At 39.5% G+C, this 14,231-nt stretch overlaps 1 protein-coding gene across 3 annotated transcripts in view; it reads left to right on the top strand.

The window, feature by feature from the left end:
- Positions 1 to 14,231, top strand: part of WDR33 (WD repeat domain 33) — a 635,894-nt gene that overhangs the window by 127,728 nt on the left and 493,935 nt on the right. For all 3 annotated transcript variants that reach the window (XM_053709945.1, XM_053709944.1, XM_053709943.1), the window contains exon 7: positions 3,251 to 3,348. In XM_053709945.1, coding sequence (XP_053565920.1) covers positions 3,251 to 3,348 — 98 coding nt within the window. The remainder of the gene's footprint in view (positions 1 to 3,250; positions 3,349 to 14,231) is intronic.

The following is a 14,231-nucleotide window of genomic DNA, read 5'->3' as shown; positions in this document are numbered from 1 at the left end:
GGATGCGCTCCTACCATGGGAGGTAGCTGATAGATTCCTTAGGAAGTTAGATGTTTCGATCGGTCCCGTTTTTCGAGGACTCTGGCTTAGGACCACGTCTCTTGCCTGGAACGGGCATTGACAGTTCTGCTTAAACTGTTTGAGGTTTCGCTGACGGGTCCCTACTTGTCTTCTGGGACATCTGTGCTTTCTTGTAGACTCCAGTTGTCGTTTCAACTGGGCTGGCGATATTGGCCGAAGGATCTTGCCTATATTGGTAGGGTGGTTACAGTTGCTTTGCTCCTTTTTCTTCTCATCTAGGGTGAGGGATGGGTTCTTTGGTGTTCTCCTTGACTTGGAGGTACCTCAGTATCTGTGAAGGCCTGTGGGTCCTCTTTTCTCGCCTCATAGGATTTTTTCCTTTTCTGGCATATTCAGAATCACGGATCTGGATTCTGGTATTAGGTTGCTGGGGGTCAGATTACTTTCTTCCCTGGCGGAGTGTTCCTTCTTCTGGAAGGCTGCAGTGTAGGGGTTTTCGGACCCGAGCATGATGTTACCTGTCATGACTCATGGAGCATGCCAGTTTTAGTAGCGGTCAGAGTTCTACTCCGGGGTTTTGATCCTGCTAGATCCATCCTTTTTTTCTTCTGACGGTCTGGGACTCTTGTCTTGGGTCTTTAACTAGCCTTTGGACTGGGAACGTTATACTGGTGGGAAGGTCGGGGATTGGTCTGCTCTGTGCAGTGTTGACCGTTTACTATCATTGAGTTTGTCCTCCCTTTTCGGTGAGGGGGACTCTTGGTACCCATCTCTTTACTGGTGGCGTCTGCTGATGGGATGGGACGCTCCTTGGAGCACGGTAAATTCTGGTCGGGAGCTGTTGAGATTTTTCAGCGCTTTTTCTGGGGCGAGTCCCACGATTGCTTAGGGTCAGCTTTGCTGCCTGAAGATTGGTCATTGCGAGTTCTTGTTTACAGGTGGCTCTGTTCTCTTGGAGGGCTAGGACAGTTATCCTGTCTCTGCTTGTCTATGCTTGTCTTACCTGACTGGTTTTGACTTGGCTATGATGCAATAGGGAACTCGCGATTTTTGGAACACCATATGTGTTATGGTGCTGTGTCGGGTATATGAGGGTGGCCTTCTGGTTATCCTAGTGACTTTTTTCCTGAGTATGGACTTATTTTTCTGGTCCTTGTCCTTCTATAGGGTATTTGTCTCTCTGGGCAGTGGTCCTGTGGCAACCTTGGGTTGCTCTAAGTTTGATTTGAGCCCGTGTTGGATCGTCCTTTGGATCTCTTATGGGGTCCTCTATTCTCCCCCTCTGGGGTAGATGGAGGTTTTTGACTTTTAGGGGTACTTTCGTGGGAGTCGAAAGCTGCTGGGCTGGCTCCTCGTAGGCCTCTTTGCTCAGCAGACTCTGGGTCTGAGTGGTCTCTAGCAGAGTTTTTGTAGGGTGTTGGGTAATATCAGGCTGTGGTGCCTTTCGAAGGGGCAGCCTTTTTGTACTCGCCCTTTGTTTGCATTCAGTGTCCTCTAGCCTGGGTAATGTTTTGCCAAATGTAATGAATGTAGCTGTGGACTCTTCCCACTTAAGAAGAAAAACATAAATTACGCTTATCTGACGGGAAGAGTCCACAGCTCCCGCCCGCGTTTTATCTATGAGGTGGCAGTAGATTTTTTGTTAATCTGGCACCTTTTTCACCCTGATATTTCTCCTATTGTTCCTTGTTCCCTTGGCAAAATGACTGAGGGAAGTGGGGGAAGTATTTGAAGCCTTAGGCTGGGGTGTCTTTGCCTCCTCCTGGTGGCCAGGTTTTGAATTCCCAAAAGTAATGAATGCAGCTGTGGACTCTTCCCTTTAGGTAAGCATAATTTGTTTTGTTTTTTTGTTTATTTAAAGGACAAAACTTGACATTTCAACAATGCATAAAATGTTTCATTATTGCATGTGAAACATTATTGCAAAATACATTAATTTATTTTGCGGCCTTTTGTTGAAAATACATCTAAAAAAAATTTACACTTAAACTCAGGAAGGCTTAGCTTAGTACTTTTAGACAATTTATGTTAGCTTTTGTTTTACTGCCCCCCCCCCCATCATTCTTTGCAACAGTAACTAAGTTAAATCAGTGCTAAACCACCTCAAGGGAATACCAGAGGACATGGAGGATGGAATCAGTGAAAGGAATAAACATAAAACAATATGCTCTTGGCAAAATAAAGCTGCAGTTTCCATTGCAAAAGTATTCTTATAAATGAAGGTTTATAATCATGTTGTTTACAATTTGTGTTTAGTGTCCCTTTAAACAAATTTATACTTAAAGATGTAAAAGACAGAAAATGATGGCCGACCATGTTTGCATTATTCTGGTAACAGACACATCATTGAATCACATTGTCACAAAAGTATTGACAATTTTATAAGCAAAAATAGTGGAATAAATCTAGCTGAATCCTTGCTCATTTGGAGGTTGTTTATAAAGAAGGTACATTGAATTATTTTGTTTCAATTAGTAGTGCTTCTAAAGTTTTTTCCTACTGGTTTTCCCTGGGAGACCATACATTTCCACTGTGGTCCTTGAATTTAAACGTTTGGAAAGGATGAATGTTAGTTCCGCAAGCCATTGTTTATAAATTTGTTTACATAAACCTATATTAGGAAAAGACATGCCCAGTGTTTAATTGTACTTACACATGCTATCTAAGTTTCTTTTATAACTAAAAATCGACTGTTTTATTTCTTCACGTTTAACCTTCTGTTAAGTTAACTGAACATCATTGTTCCTCTTAATAAAAAAAAAAAATAAAAGGTTAGAAAAAAAAACATTGGTGTAACCAGTTTTGCTGATTTCTTTATACTCTTGTCATTACATGAATTTAATGGTCCGGTAAAGTGGAATAATCACACTTTTTTAAAACAGAGGTTAATTTTCCACACAAAAAATAAATAAAATGTAGCAAATCACTTTATTCTGTTGTCTATGACTTATTTAAACAGTGTCATATATTTTATATTTCAGTAAATAAAGTTAATTTTTATAGGTATTTCATGGTTTTAGTCTGTGTATTACATTTATGTTGTAATTAAAGAGTGTTCATATTAGATGAAAACAAAGACTTATGTTTCAATAATCAATCTTCTGTGGTAGTGAATGAAACCCTGTCATAGCTCTCCAAAACATAAATGTAATGCTACCATATTGAGGGATGGCATGCTGATTTGTGTGTCTCTGACCTCTTTCCCATAATGCTTGTCTCCATGTAACAGTTTTTCCCCTACGGATAATAAATTTGCGACCTGTTCAGATGACGGCACTGTTAGAATCTGGGACTTTATGCGTTGTCATGAGGAAAGAATACTTCGAGGTATGTTCTTTTGAAAAGTTGTGGAACATAAGAGAACATATATTCTACCCTTGAAGGGACTAGCAAAATATAAACATTACACGTTGACTGGGAAATTTGAAGGTACGATATTTGCACTTTGGGGAAAGAAAAAAAAATGTTTGTAAAATGGCACTATATGTCTTATGGAAATACTGAACTTTGCTTTCAAATAGATGAACACATGGATGAAAACATTGTGATTATAGTTAATTCCAACATTATTTTTATATTTAAAATGATAAATGCTAACAGATGTACTTTTGTAAAGTCCTAACCTATTTCTCACAAGAAATTTAATATCAAGGGCAACGTAGCAGTTTTGAGTTCTGACTTCTGCATATGCTGTTATATCAGTATTTTTTGCTAAGGAAACCATGAAAGGAGTTGCCCAGCTGAACTTCTGTAATAAATAAAAACTATGTTGTGAAACATAGCTGTCCTATCAACAACATGGTACACTTAAATGGTGCAATAACTTAGTTAGGGCTCAAGTTCAAACATACCTGTGGCTCATCCAAATGTTGCCCATGTTTCCAGTTTTCTCACTTATGCTAATGTTTTGCCTGTATTCATCCATTCCACAGTAGTTGCCTTTTCTTTCTCATCTGTTTTCTCTGTATTTTTCAATCTGACTCTTACTCTTTTATTTGGCTTTTTGGTCTCCCCCATTCCCCTCACTCACTGAATTATGTAATTGCACTCAAGGGGGCTGCCATATACATTACTGTATTGTTCTTGTTAATATATTCTAAATTATAAATAATTTTTTACAAGAGGGTGTTCTTACCTAAAACTCATGTAAAAAGCATGTTTTATGTAATTACATTCATGCATGTGTGGTTAGATACAGATAATGCGTACAAACTTTGACTAGGAAATGGTAGTCATGTTTTTTTTTTTTTCTTTCTTTCTATTTTATGGTTGATTTACCTCTTCATTGCTATACACCATAGACAGCTGCTTTTTTTTGTGTTCAATTGCCAATGCATTCAAAGGGCAGAATAGAACACTTATTCCCATCTGGGACATCCCTAAAGAGCAACTAGTCTAGGTACCCTGTACCTTCCAGGAGTACAGTTGAATCAGAATTCTCCTCCGCTGATGAAGTAGCATAAGATGTGCCCTTTCATTTTAGGAATGGACCAAACCAGGCCTTCCCTTTGTTCCCTGCACTAAATTAAAAAAAATGTTCCCTTTACCCTCTGAATAATTGGAGGCATAGGAGACTATTCCAGATGTGCATGGTGCTATCTCCACTTTGGCTAGGCGGACTACCATTCCTTTATAGGGCAGTACCTCTTAAGGATACAGTGAGCAGAAAACAAAGGTTTTCACTGCAGCTACTGCTGTTTGGTGTGACATTAACTTACCTTATTTCCCATGAACCTTCCCTTGAAAGCATTCAGGATCGCTTGAGGTTGATCAAGACTGCAAACCGTTTCATTTGTGATGTAGCAATTGAAATCACATTTAGCCACCAATCAGCAAGCGCTACCCAGGTACTGAAACAAAAATGGTCTGGTTCCTAAGTTACCTTCCAGCTTTTCAAATAAAGAACAAAGAAAAATTGATAATAGGAGTAAATTAGAAAGTTGTTTAAAATTGCATGCTGTAACAATTATGAAAGAAAAAATTTGGGTTTGGTATTTCTTTATATCTTTGATTTCCTTCCTAAGATAGGGAGAGTCCACAGCTTCATTCCTTATTGTTGGGAAATGCAACACCTGGCCACCAGGAAGAGGCAAAGACACCCCAGCCAAAGGCTTAAAGGGACACTGAACCCAAATTATTTATTTTGTGATTCAGATAGCATGCAATTTTAAGCAACTTTCTAATTTACTCCTATTATCAAATTCTTTTCATTCTCTTAGAATCTTTATTTGAAATGCAAGAATGTAAATTTAGATGCCGGCCTATTTTTGGTAAACACACTGTTGTTCTTGCTGTTTGGTGGATAAATTCACACACCAATAAACAAGTGCTTTCCATGGTCTAAACCAAAAAATAGCTTAGATGCCTTCTTTTTCAAATAAAGAAAGCAAGAGAACGAAGAAAAATTGATAATAGGAGTAAATTAGAAAGTTGCTTAAATTTGCATGCTCTATCTGAATCATGAAAGAAAAAATTTGGGTTCAGTGTCCCTTTAAATATCCCTCTCACTTCCTCATTACCCCAGTCATTCTTTGCCTTTTGTCACGTTAGGAGGTGGCATAGAAGTGTCAGAAGATTCAGAGAGTCCTGAAAAACATAATTTATGTAAGAACTTACCTGATAAATTAATTTCTTTCATATTAGCAAGAGTCCATGAGCTAGTGACGTATGGGATATACATTCCTACCAGGAGGGGCAAAGTTTCCCAAACCTCAAAATGCCTATAAATACACCCCTCACCACACCCACAATTCAGTTTAACGAATAGCCAAGAAGTGGGGTGATAAGAAAAAAGTGCGAAAGCATAAAAAATAAGGAATTGGAATAATTGTGCTTTATACAAAAAAATCATAACCACAAAAAGGGTGGGCCTCATGGACTCTTGCTAATATGAAATAAATTAATTTATCAGGTAAGTTCTTACATAAATTGTTTTCTTTCATGTAATTAGCATGAGTCCATGAGCTAGTGACGTATGGGATAATGACTACCCAAGATGTGGATCTTCCACGCAAGAGTCACTAGAGAGGGAGGGATAAAATAGACAGCCAATTCCGCTGAAAATAATCCACACCCAAAATAAAGTTTAAATCTTATAATGAAAAAAACTGAAATTATAAGCAGAAGAATCAAACTGAAACGGCTGCCTGAAGTACTTTTCTACCAAAAACTGCTTCAGAAGAAGAAAACACATCAAAATGGTAGAATTTAGTAAAAGTATGCAAAGAAGACCAAGTTGCCACCTTGCAAATCTGATCAACCGAAGCCTCATTCCCAAACGCCCAGGAAGTAGAAAGTGACCTAGTAGAATGAGCTGTAATCCTTTGAGGCGGAGTTTTACCCGACTCTACGTAAGCATGATGAATTAAAGATTTCAACCAAGATGCCAAAGAAATGGCAGAGGCCTTCTGACCTTTCCTAGAACCGGAAAAGATAACAAATAGACTAGAAGTCTTTCGGAAATTCTTAGTAGCTTCAACATAATATTTCAAAGCTCTAACTACATCCAAAGAATGCAATGATTTCTCCTTAGAATTCTTAGGATTAGGACATAATGAAGGAACCACAATTTCTCTACTAATGTTGTTAGAATTCACAACCTTAGGTAAAAATTTAAAAGAAGTTCGCAACACCGCCTTATCCTGATGAAAAATCAGAAAAGGAGACTCACAAGAGAGAGCAGATAATTCAGAAACTCTTCTGGCAGAAGAGATGGCCAAAAGAAACAAAACTTTCCAAGAAAGTAACTCAATGTCCAATGAATGCATAGGTTCAAACGGAGGAGCTTGAAGAGCCCCCAGAACCAAATTCAAACTCCAAGGAGGAGAAATTGACTTAATGACAGGTTTTATATGAACCAAAGCTTGTACAAAACAATGAATATCAGGAAGATTAGCAATCTTTCTGTGAAAAAGAACAGAAAGAGCAGAGATTTGTCCTTTCAAGGAACTTGCAGACAAACCTTTATCCAAACCATCCTGAAGAAACTGTAAAAATCTCGGAATTCTAAAAGTATGCCAGGAAAAATGATGAGAAAGACACCAAGAAATATAAGTCTTCCAGACTCTATAATATATCTCCCTAGATACGGATTTACGAGCCTGTAACATAGTATTAATCAGAGTCAGAGAAACCTCTTTGACTAAGTATCAAGCGTTCAATCTCCATACCTTTAAATTTAAGGATTTGAGATCCTGATGGAAAAAAGGACCTTGCGACAGAAGGTCTGGTCTTAACGGAAGAGTCCACGGTTGGCAAGAGGCCATCCGGACAAGATCCGCATACCAAAACCTGTGAGGCCATGCTGGAGCTACCAGCAGAACAAACTAGCATTCCTTCAGAATCTTGCAGATTACTCTTGGAAGAAGAACTAGAGGCGGAAAGATATAGGCAGGATGATACTTCCAAGGAAGTGACAATGCATCCACTGCTTCCCCTTGAGGATCCCTGGATCTGGACAGATACCTGGGAAGTTTCTTGTTTAGATGAGAGGCCATCAGATCTATTTCTGGAAGTCCCCATATTTGATCAATCTGAAGAAATACCTCTGGGTGAAGAGACCATTCGCCGGATGTATCATTTGGCGACTGAGATAATCCGCTTCCCAATTGTCTATACCTGGGATATGAACCGCAGAAACTAGACAGGAGCTGGATTCCGCCCATACCAGAATTAGAGATACTTCTTTCATGGCCAGAGGACTGTGAGTCCCTCCTTGATGATTGATGTATGACACAGTTGTGACATTGTCTGTCTGAAAACAAATGAACGATTCTCTCTTTAGAAGAGGCCAAGACTGAAGAGCTCTGAAAATGGCACGGAGTTCCAAAATATTGATTGGTAATCTCACCTCCTAAGATTCCCAAACCCCTTGTGCTGTCAGAGACCCCCAAACAGCTCCCCAACCTGTCAGCTTTGCATCTGTTAAAATTATAGTCCAGGTTGGAAGATCAAAAGAAGCCCCCTGAACTAAACGATGGTGATCTGTCCACCACGTCAGAGAGTGTCGTACAATCGGTTTTAAAGATATTAATTGAGATATCTTTGTGTAATCCCTGCACCACTAGTTCAGCATACAGAGCTGAAGAGGTCGCATGTGAAAACGAGCAAAGGGGATCGCATCCGATGCAGCAGTCATAAGACCTAGAATTTCCATGCATAAGGCTACCGAAGGGAATGATTGAGACTGAAGGTTTCGACAAGCTGAAACCAATTTTAGACGACTCTTGTCTGTCAGAGACAGAGTCATGGACACTGAATCTATCTGGAAACCTAAAAAGGTAACCCTTGTTTGAGGAATCAATGAACTTTTCGGTAAATTGATCCTCCAACCATGATCTTGAAGAAACAACACAACACAAGTCGATTCGTATGAGATTCTGCTAAATGTGAAGACTGAGCAAGTACCAAGATATCGTCCAAATAAGGAAATACCACAATACCCTGTTCTCTGATTACAGACGGAATGGCACCGAGAACCTTTGTAAAAATCCTTGGAGCTGTTGCTAGGCCAAACGGAAGAGCCACAAACTGGTAATGCTAGTCTAGGAAAGAGAATCTCAGAAACTGATAGTGATCTGGATGAATCGGAATATGCAGATATGCATCCTGTAAATCGATTGTGGACATATAATGCCCTTGCTGAACAAAAGGCAGAATAGTCCTTAAAGTTACCATCTTGAAAGTTGGTATCCTTACATAACGATTCAATATTTTTAGATCCAGTCTCCTTCTTTGGTACAATGAAGAGATTTGAATAAAACCCCAGCCCCTGTTCCAGAACTGGAACTGGCATAATTACTTCAGCCAACTCTAGATCTGAAACACATTTCAGAAATGCTTGAGCCTTTGCTGGATTTACTGGGACACGGGAAAGAAAAAATCTCTTTGCAGGAGGCCTTATCTTGAAGCCAATTCTGTACCCTTCTGAAACAATGTTTTGAATCCAAAGATTGTGAATTGAATTGATCCAAATTTGTTTGAAAAAACGTAATCTGCCCCCTACCAGCTGGGCTGGAATGAGGGCCGCACCTTCATGTGGACTTGGGAGCTGGCTTTGGTTTTCTAAAAGGCTTGGACTTATTCCAGACTGGAGATGGTTTCCAAACTGATACCGCTCCTGAGGGCGAAGGATCAGGCTTTTGTTCCTTATTGTGACGAAAGGAACGAAAACGATTATTAGACCTAAATTTACCTTTAGATTTTCTATCCTGTGGTAAAAAAGTTCCTTTCCCTCCAGTAACAGTTGAGATAATAGAATCCAACTGAGAACCAAATAATTTATTACCCTGGAAAGATAGGGAAAGCAAAGTTGACTTAGAAGACATATCAGCATTCCAAGTTTTAAGCCATAAAGCTCTTCTAGCTAGAATAGCTAGAGACATATACCTTACATCAACTCTAATGATATCAAAGATGGCATCACAAATAAAGTTATTAGCATGTTGAGGAAGATTAACAATGCTATGAGAATTATGATCTGTTACTTGTTGCGCTAAAGCTTCTAACCAAAAAGTTGAAGCTGCAGCCACATCCGCTAAAGATATAGCAGGTCTAAGAAGATTACCTGAACATAAGTAAGCTTTTCTTAGAAAGGATTCAATCTTCCTATCTAAAGGATCCTTAAACGAAGTACTATCTGCCTTAGGAATAGTAGTACGTTTAGCAAGAGTAGAGACAGCCCCATCAACCTTAGGGATTTTGTCCCAAAATTCTAATCTGTCAGATGGCACAGGATATAATTGCTTAAAACGTTTAGAAGGAGTAAATGAATTACCCAAATTATTCCATTCCCTGGAGATTACTTCAGAAATAGCATCAGGGACAGGAAAAACTTCTGGAATAACTACAGGAGATTTAAAAACCTTATTTAAACGTTTAGATTTAGTATCAAGAGGACCAGAATCCTCTCTTTCTAATGCAATTAAGACCTCTTTAAGTAAAGAACGAATAAATTCCATTTTGAATAAATATGAAGATTTATCAGCATCAACCTCTGAGACAGAATCCTCTGAACCAGAGGAACCACTATCAGTATCAGAATGATGATGTTCATTTAAAAATTCATCTGAAAAATGAGAAGTTTTAAAAGACCTTTTACGTTTACTAGAAGGGGGAATAACAGACATAGCCTTCTTAATGGATTTAGAAACAAAATCTCTTATGTTAACAGGAACACTCTGAGCATTAGATGTTGATGGAACCACAACAGGTAATGTAACATTACTAAAGGAAATATTATCTGCATTAACAAGTTTGTCATGACATTCATTACAAACAACAGCTGGAGGAACAGATACCACAAGTTTACAGCAGATACACTTAACTTTGGTAGATCCAGCACCAGGCAGCGTTTTTCCAGAAGTATCTTCTGACTCAGTGTCAATCTGGGACATCTTGCAATATGTAATAGAAAAAACAACATATAAAGCAAAATTGATCAAATTCCTTAAATGACAGTTTCAGGAATGGGAAAAAATGCCAGTGAACAAGCTTCTAGCAACCAGAAGCAATAAATAATGAGACTTAAATAATGTGGAGACAAAAGTGACGCCCATAATTTTTTAGCGCCAAAAAAGACGCCCACATTATTTGGCGCCTAAATGCTTTTGGCGCCAAAAATGACGCCACATCCGGAACGCCGACACCTTTGGCGCAAAAAAACGTCAAAAATGACGCAACTTCCGGCGACACGTATGACGGCGGAAACAGAAAAAATTTTTTTGCGCCAAAAAAGTCAGCGCCAAGAATGACGCAATAAAATGAAGCATTTTCAGCCCCCGCGAGCCTAACAGCCCACAGGGAAAAAAAAGTCAAATTTTAAGGTAAGAAAAAAATTGATTTATTCAAATGCATTATCCCAAATATGAAACTGACTGTCTGAAATAAGGAACAATGAACATCCTGAGTCAAGGCAAATAAATGCTTGAATACATATATTTAGAACTTTATACAAAAGTGCCCAACCATAGCTTAGAGTGTCACAGAAAATAAGACTTACTTACCCCAGGACACTCATCTACATGTAGTAGAAAGCCAAACCAGTACTGAAACGAGAATCAGTAGAGGTAATGGTATGTATAAGAGTATATCGTCGATCTGAAAAGGGAGGTAAGAGATGAATCTCTATGACCGATAACAGAGAACCTATGAAATAGACCACGTAGAAGGAGATCATTGAATTCAAATAGGCAATACTCTCCTCACATCCCTCTGACATTCACTGCACGCTGAGAGGAAAACCGGGCTCCAACCTGCTGCGGAGCGCATATCAACGTAGAATCTAGCACAAACTTACTTCACCACCTCCATAGGAGGCAAAGTTTGTAAAACTGATTTGTGGGTGTGGTGAGGGGTGTATTTATAGGCATTTTGAGGTTTGGGAAACTTTGCCCCTCCTGGTAGGAATGTATATCCCATACGTCACTAGCTCATGGACTCTTGCTAATTACATGAAAGAAAAGGGTATCTGCCCTTCGAGATAGGACTGGAGTTTTAAGTAGCCATGTCAACCTCTCAGTGAGAGTTTTGATGAAAGTTAGTCTGGAGATGCAGGGAAAGTTTTTTCTGCAAAACCATCCAGACTACTGCTAACGGTTCCTAAGCAATCGGTGTTGACGAGTTTCACTGCCTGCTTTCTCTCACTCAAGTCCATGTCAGAAGCGCTGCTATAAGAGTGTGTCACTTGAGAGGCTATGTTTTGTTCCACAGCATGGATCCTGGAGGTAAGATCATTTACATTTTTACACACAAAAAGTGTGGCTCCTTTATACCTTGATAGGATCCATGGTTAATATCCTCTGAAGGGGGTTTATTGAACAGTTGGGATTAATTAATCGGTGTATTAATTATTTACATACTACTTTGTGTGATTTTTTTTCCTGGGCTGATAGACTGTTTTGTTTTTTTTTGGCTGGAACAAACAGGTTTCACTTAAGTTTCACTTTCGTTTTTAAAGTATTACACAGCTCCTATTACTTGCTGTACTTGTAATAACAGGGGAAGTACTGTCTTGCACTTTATGTGACTGGCTGTGGTCTATGTTCATTTCCTCCATTCCGGCTGAGACTTGAACCTGAGGAGAGCGTTTCCTCTGGTAACTGTCTGGGTCTAGGAGGTGGTAAATGCCCCAGACATTGGGAATTTAAAGGTGCAGTTTTCTATAATAAAAAACGTTTTTATTTTGTTTCCTCCTGTGGGTATAACCTACGCTATGGAGCACTCTGACATGTTAGAAGGTACTTCTTCTGTACTAAATCATAGCTGTTTATATTGTGAGGAGGCCGTGGTTTTCCCACCCACACAATTATGTTCCACATGCCTTAACACTGGTATAAAGTCTAAGAAGGGAGACGAGCCTGCTAAGGCTCTTAGTCAATCTGAGCGGTCTACTTCCCAGGGCTCGGCGTCCCATGAGATTACTTCCCTTGCTACATTATCCACTCCACATGCAGTTCCCTGTAGCACATCTAATCCTCCATCCGGGAGGGGGCCTGCGGACTTTGCCGCGCAGTTACAAATGGCGGTGTCGGCAGCCCTCAGTGCATTACCTCGCTCTAACAAACGCAAGAGAGAGGTTAAACATATCTCTCCTGACCCGTAGTCATCTAAATATTTAGAGGATTTAGCAATTATGTCCCAGTTATCCGATGATGAGTTAACCTCTGTAGCTTCAGAGGGTGAACTTTCTGGGTCGGCGTCCTTAGCGTCTAAGCCTCCTGCTACGGAAGAACCGTCCTTTTAATAAAAAATGCAAGTGCACAATTTTAAATCTAAAGGAGGTCCTGTCTACGTTAGAGGTTCCAGAGGCTGCGCTGCCTGAAGAACATATGATACCTAAATTAGGCAGAGTTTACGAAGACAGGAAAGTTATTTTGTCTTTTCCTGTGCCAGTTAAGATGGCGAACATTTCTAAGAACGAATAGGAAAAAATTGGTTCTTTCTTTTCCACCTAGTCTACTTTTAAAAAGTTGTTCCTGGTCCCGGACTCTCAACTGGATTTGTGGGGCTCCATTCCTAAAGTGGATGGTGCTATCTCTATGCTTGCTAAACGTACTACTATACCTCTTGAGGATAGTTCTTCGTTCAGAGAGCTGATGGATAATTATGGAAACCTTACTGAGAAAGATGTTTCAACATATGGGATTTTTGTTTTAACCGGCGGCTGCGGTTGCCACGGTTGCCAGATCGGCTACATACTGGTGCGACTCTTTGTCGGAACTCATTAAGGTGGAGTTTTCCCTTGAGGATATTTAAGATAGAATTAAAGCTCTGAGAATTGCTAATTCTTTTATCTCTTATGCGAACATGAAAATTATTCGCCTAAATGCAAAGGCCTCTGGCTTTGCGGTCCTAGCTCCCCGGGCGCTTTGGTTGAAGTCTTGGTCTGTGGATATGACTTTTAAGTCCAGACTCATTTCTCTTCCGCCACCTCTCGTTAACTCAGTAAAGGGACATGAATCCCAAATATTTTCTTTTGTGATTCAGACAGAACATCACATTTAAAAAAATACTTTTATTCTCATGGTATTCTTTGTTGGAGAGATATCTAGATGGGTAGCGTGCACTTTTCTGGAGCAGTAGATGATATGAAACAGTGCCTCTGCATGGTGTTCTCACAAATGTATAATATCGTTCTAAAACTGCTGCCATATATTTGTCATGTGCACACGTCTACACTTTGCTATCTTCTTTTTCAACAAAGGATATGAAGAACAAAGTGAAATTGATGATAACCGTAAATAAAGTTTTTTTTTTTTTTTTTTTTAATACACACTATCTAAAACCTAAAAGAAAATTTTGGATTTTATGTCCCTTTAAGCTCCAGTGTGCATTGCTGGTTCAGAGCTAAATTTTGCTCTGTTGAGGTCCCTTTGGCAGGAGTTGGTAGAAAGGTCTTGTAGGTCTGAGAGCATGGATTCCCAACCTTACATATATTCCCAACAGCTTAAGTTAGCTTAATTTGTTTCTTTGTCTAAAGATATGTTTTGTATAGATGAAGAAAGAAGGTTTGAAACCTCTCCATGTAGCACATTTGCAACACAAAGATCCAGCCTCCTTCTGACCATTGTTGGTACCTGCGATGTTGGCATTGCACTCACATACACTTGAGAGTAATATCCCTCTGGCTTTTCTCTGTGTGGATAGCTGTTATATATGTTGACGTTCCACTGAACCCTGTGCATATCCAGATGGTCCAGTCCCTGCATCTG

The sequence above is a fragment of the Bombina bombina genome, chromosome 4 (genome assembly GCF_027579735.1).
Source record: "Bombina bombina isolate aBomBom1 chromosome 4, aBomBom1.pri, whole genome shotgun sequence".
NCBI lineage: Eukaryota > Metazoa > Chordata > Amphibia > Anura > Bombinatoridae > Bombina > Bombina bombina.
The sequence above is the reverse complement of the archived record's forward strand: the minus strand, read 5'-3'. Positions and strand labels throughout refer to the sequence as shown.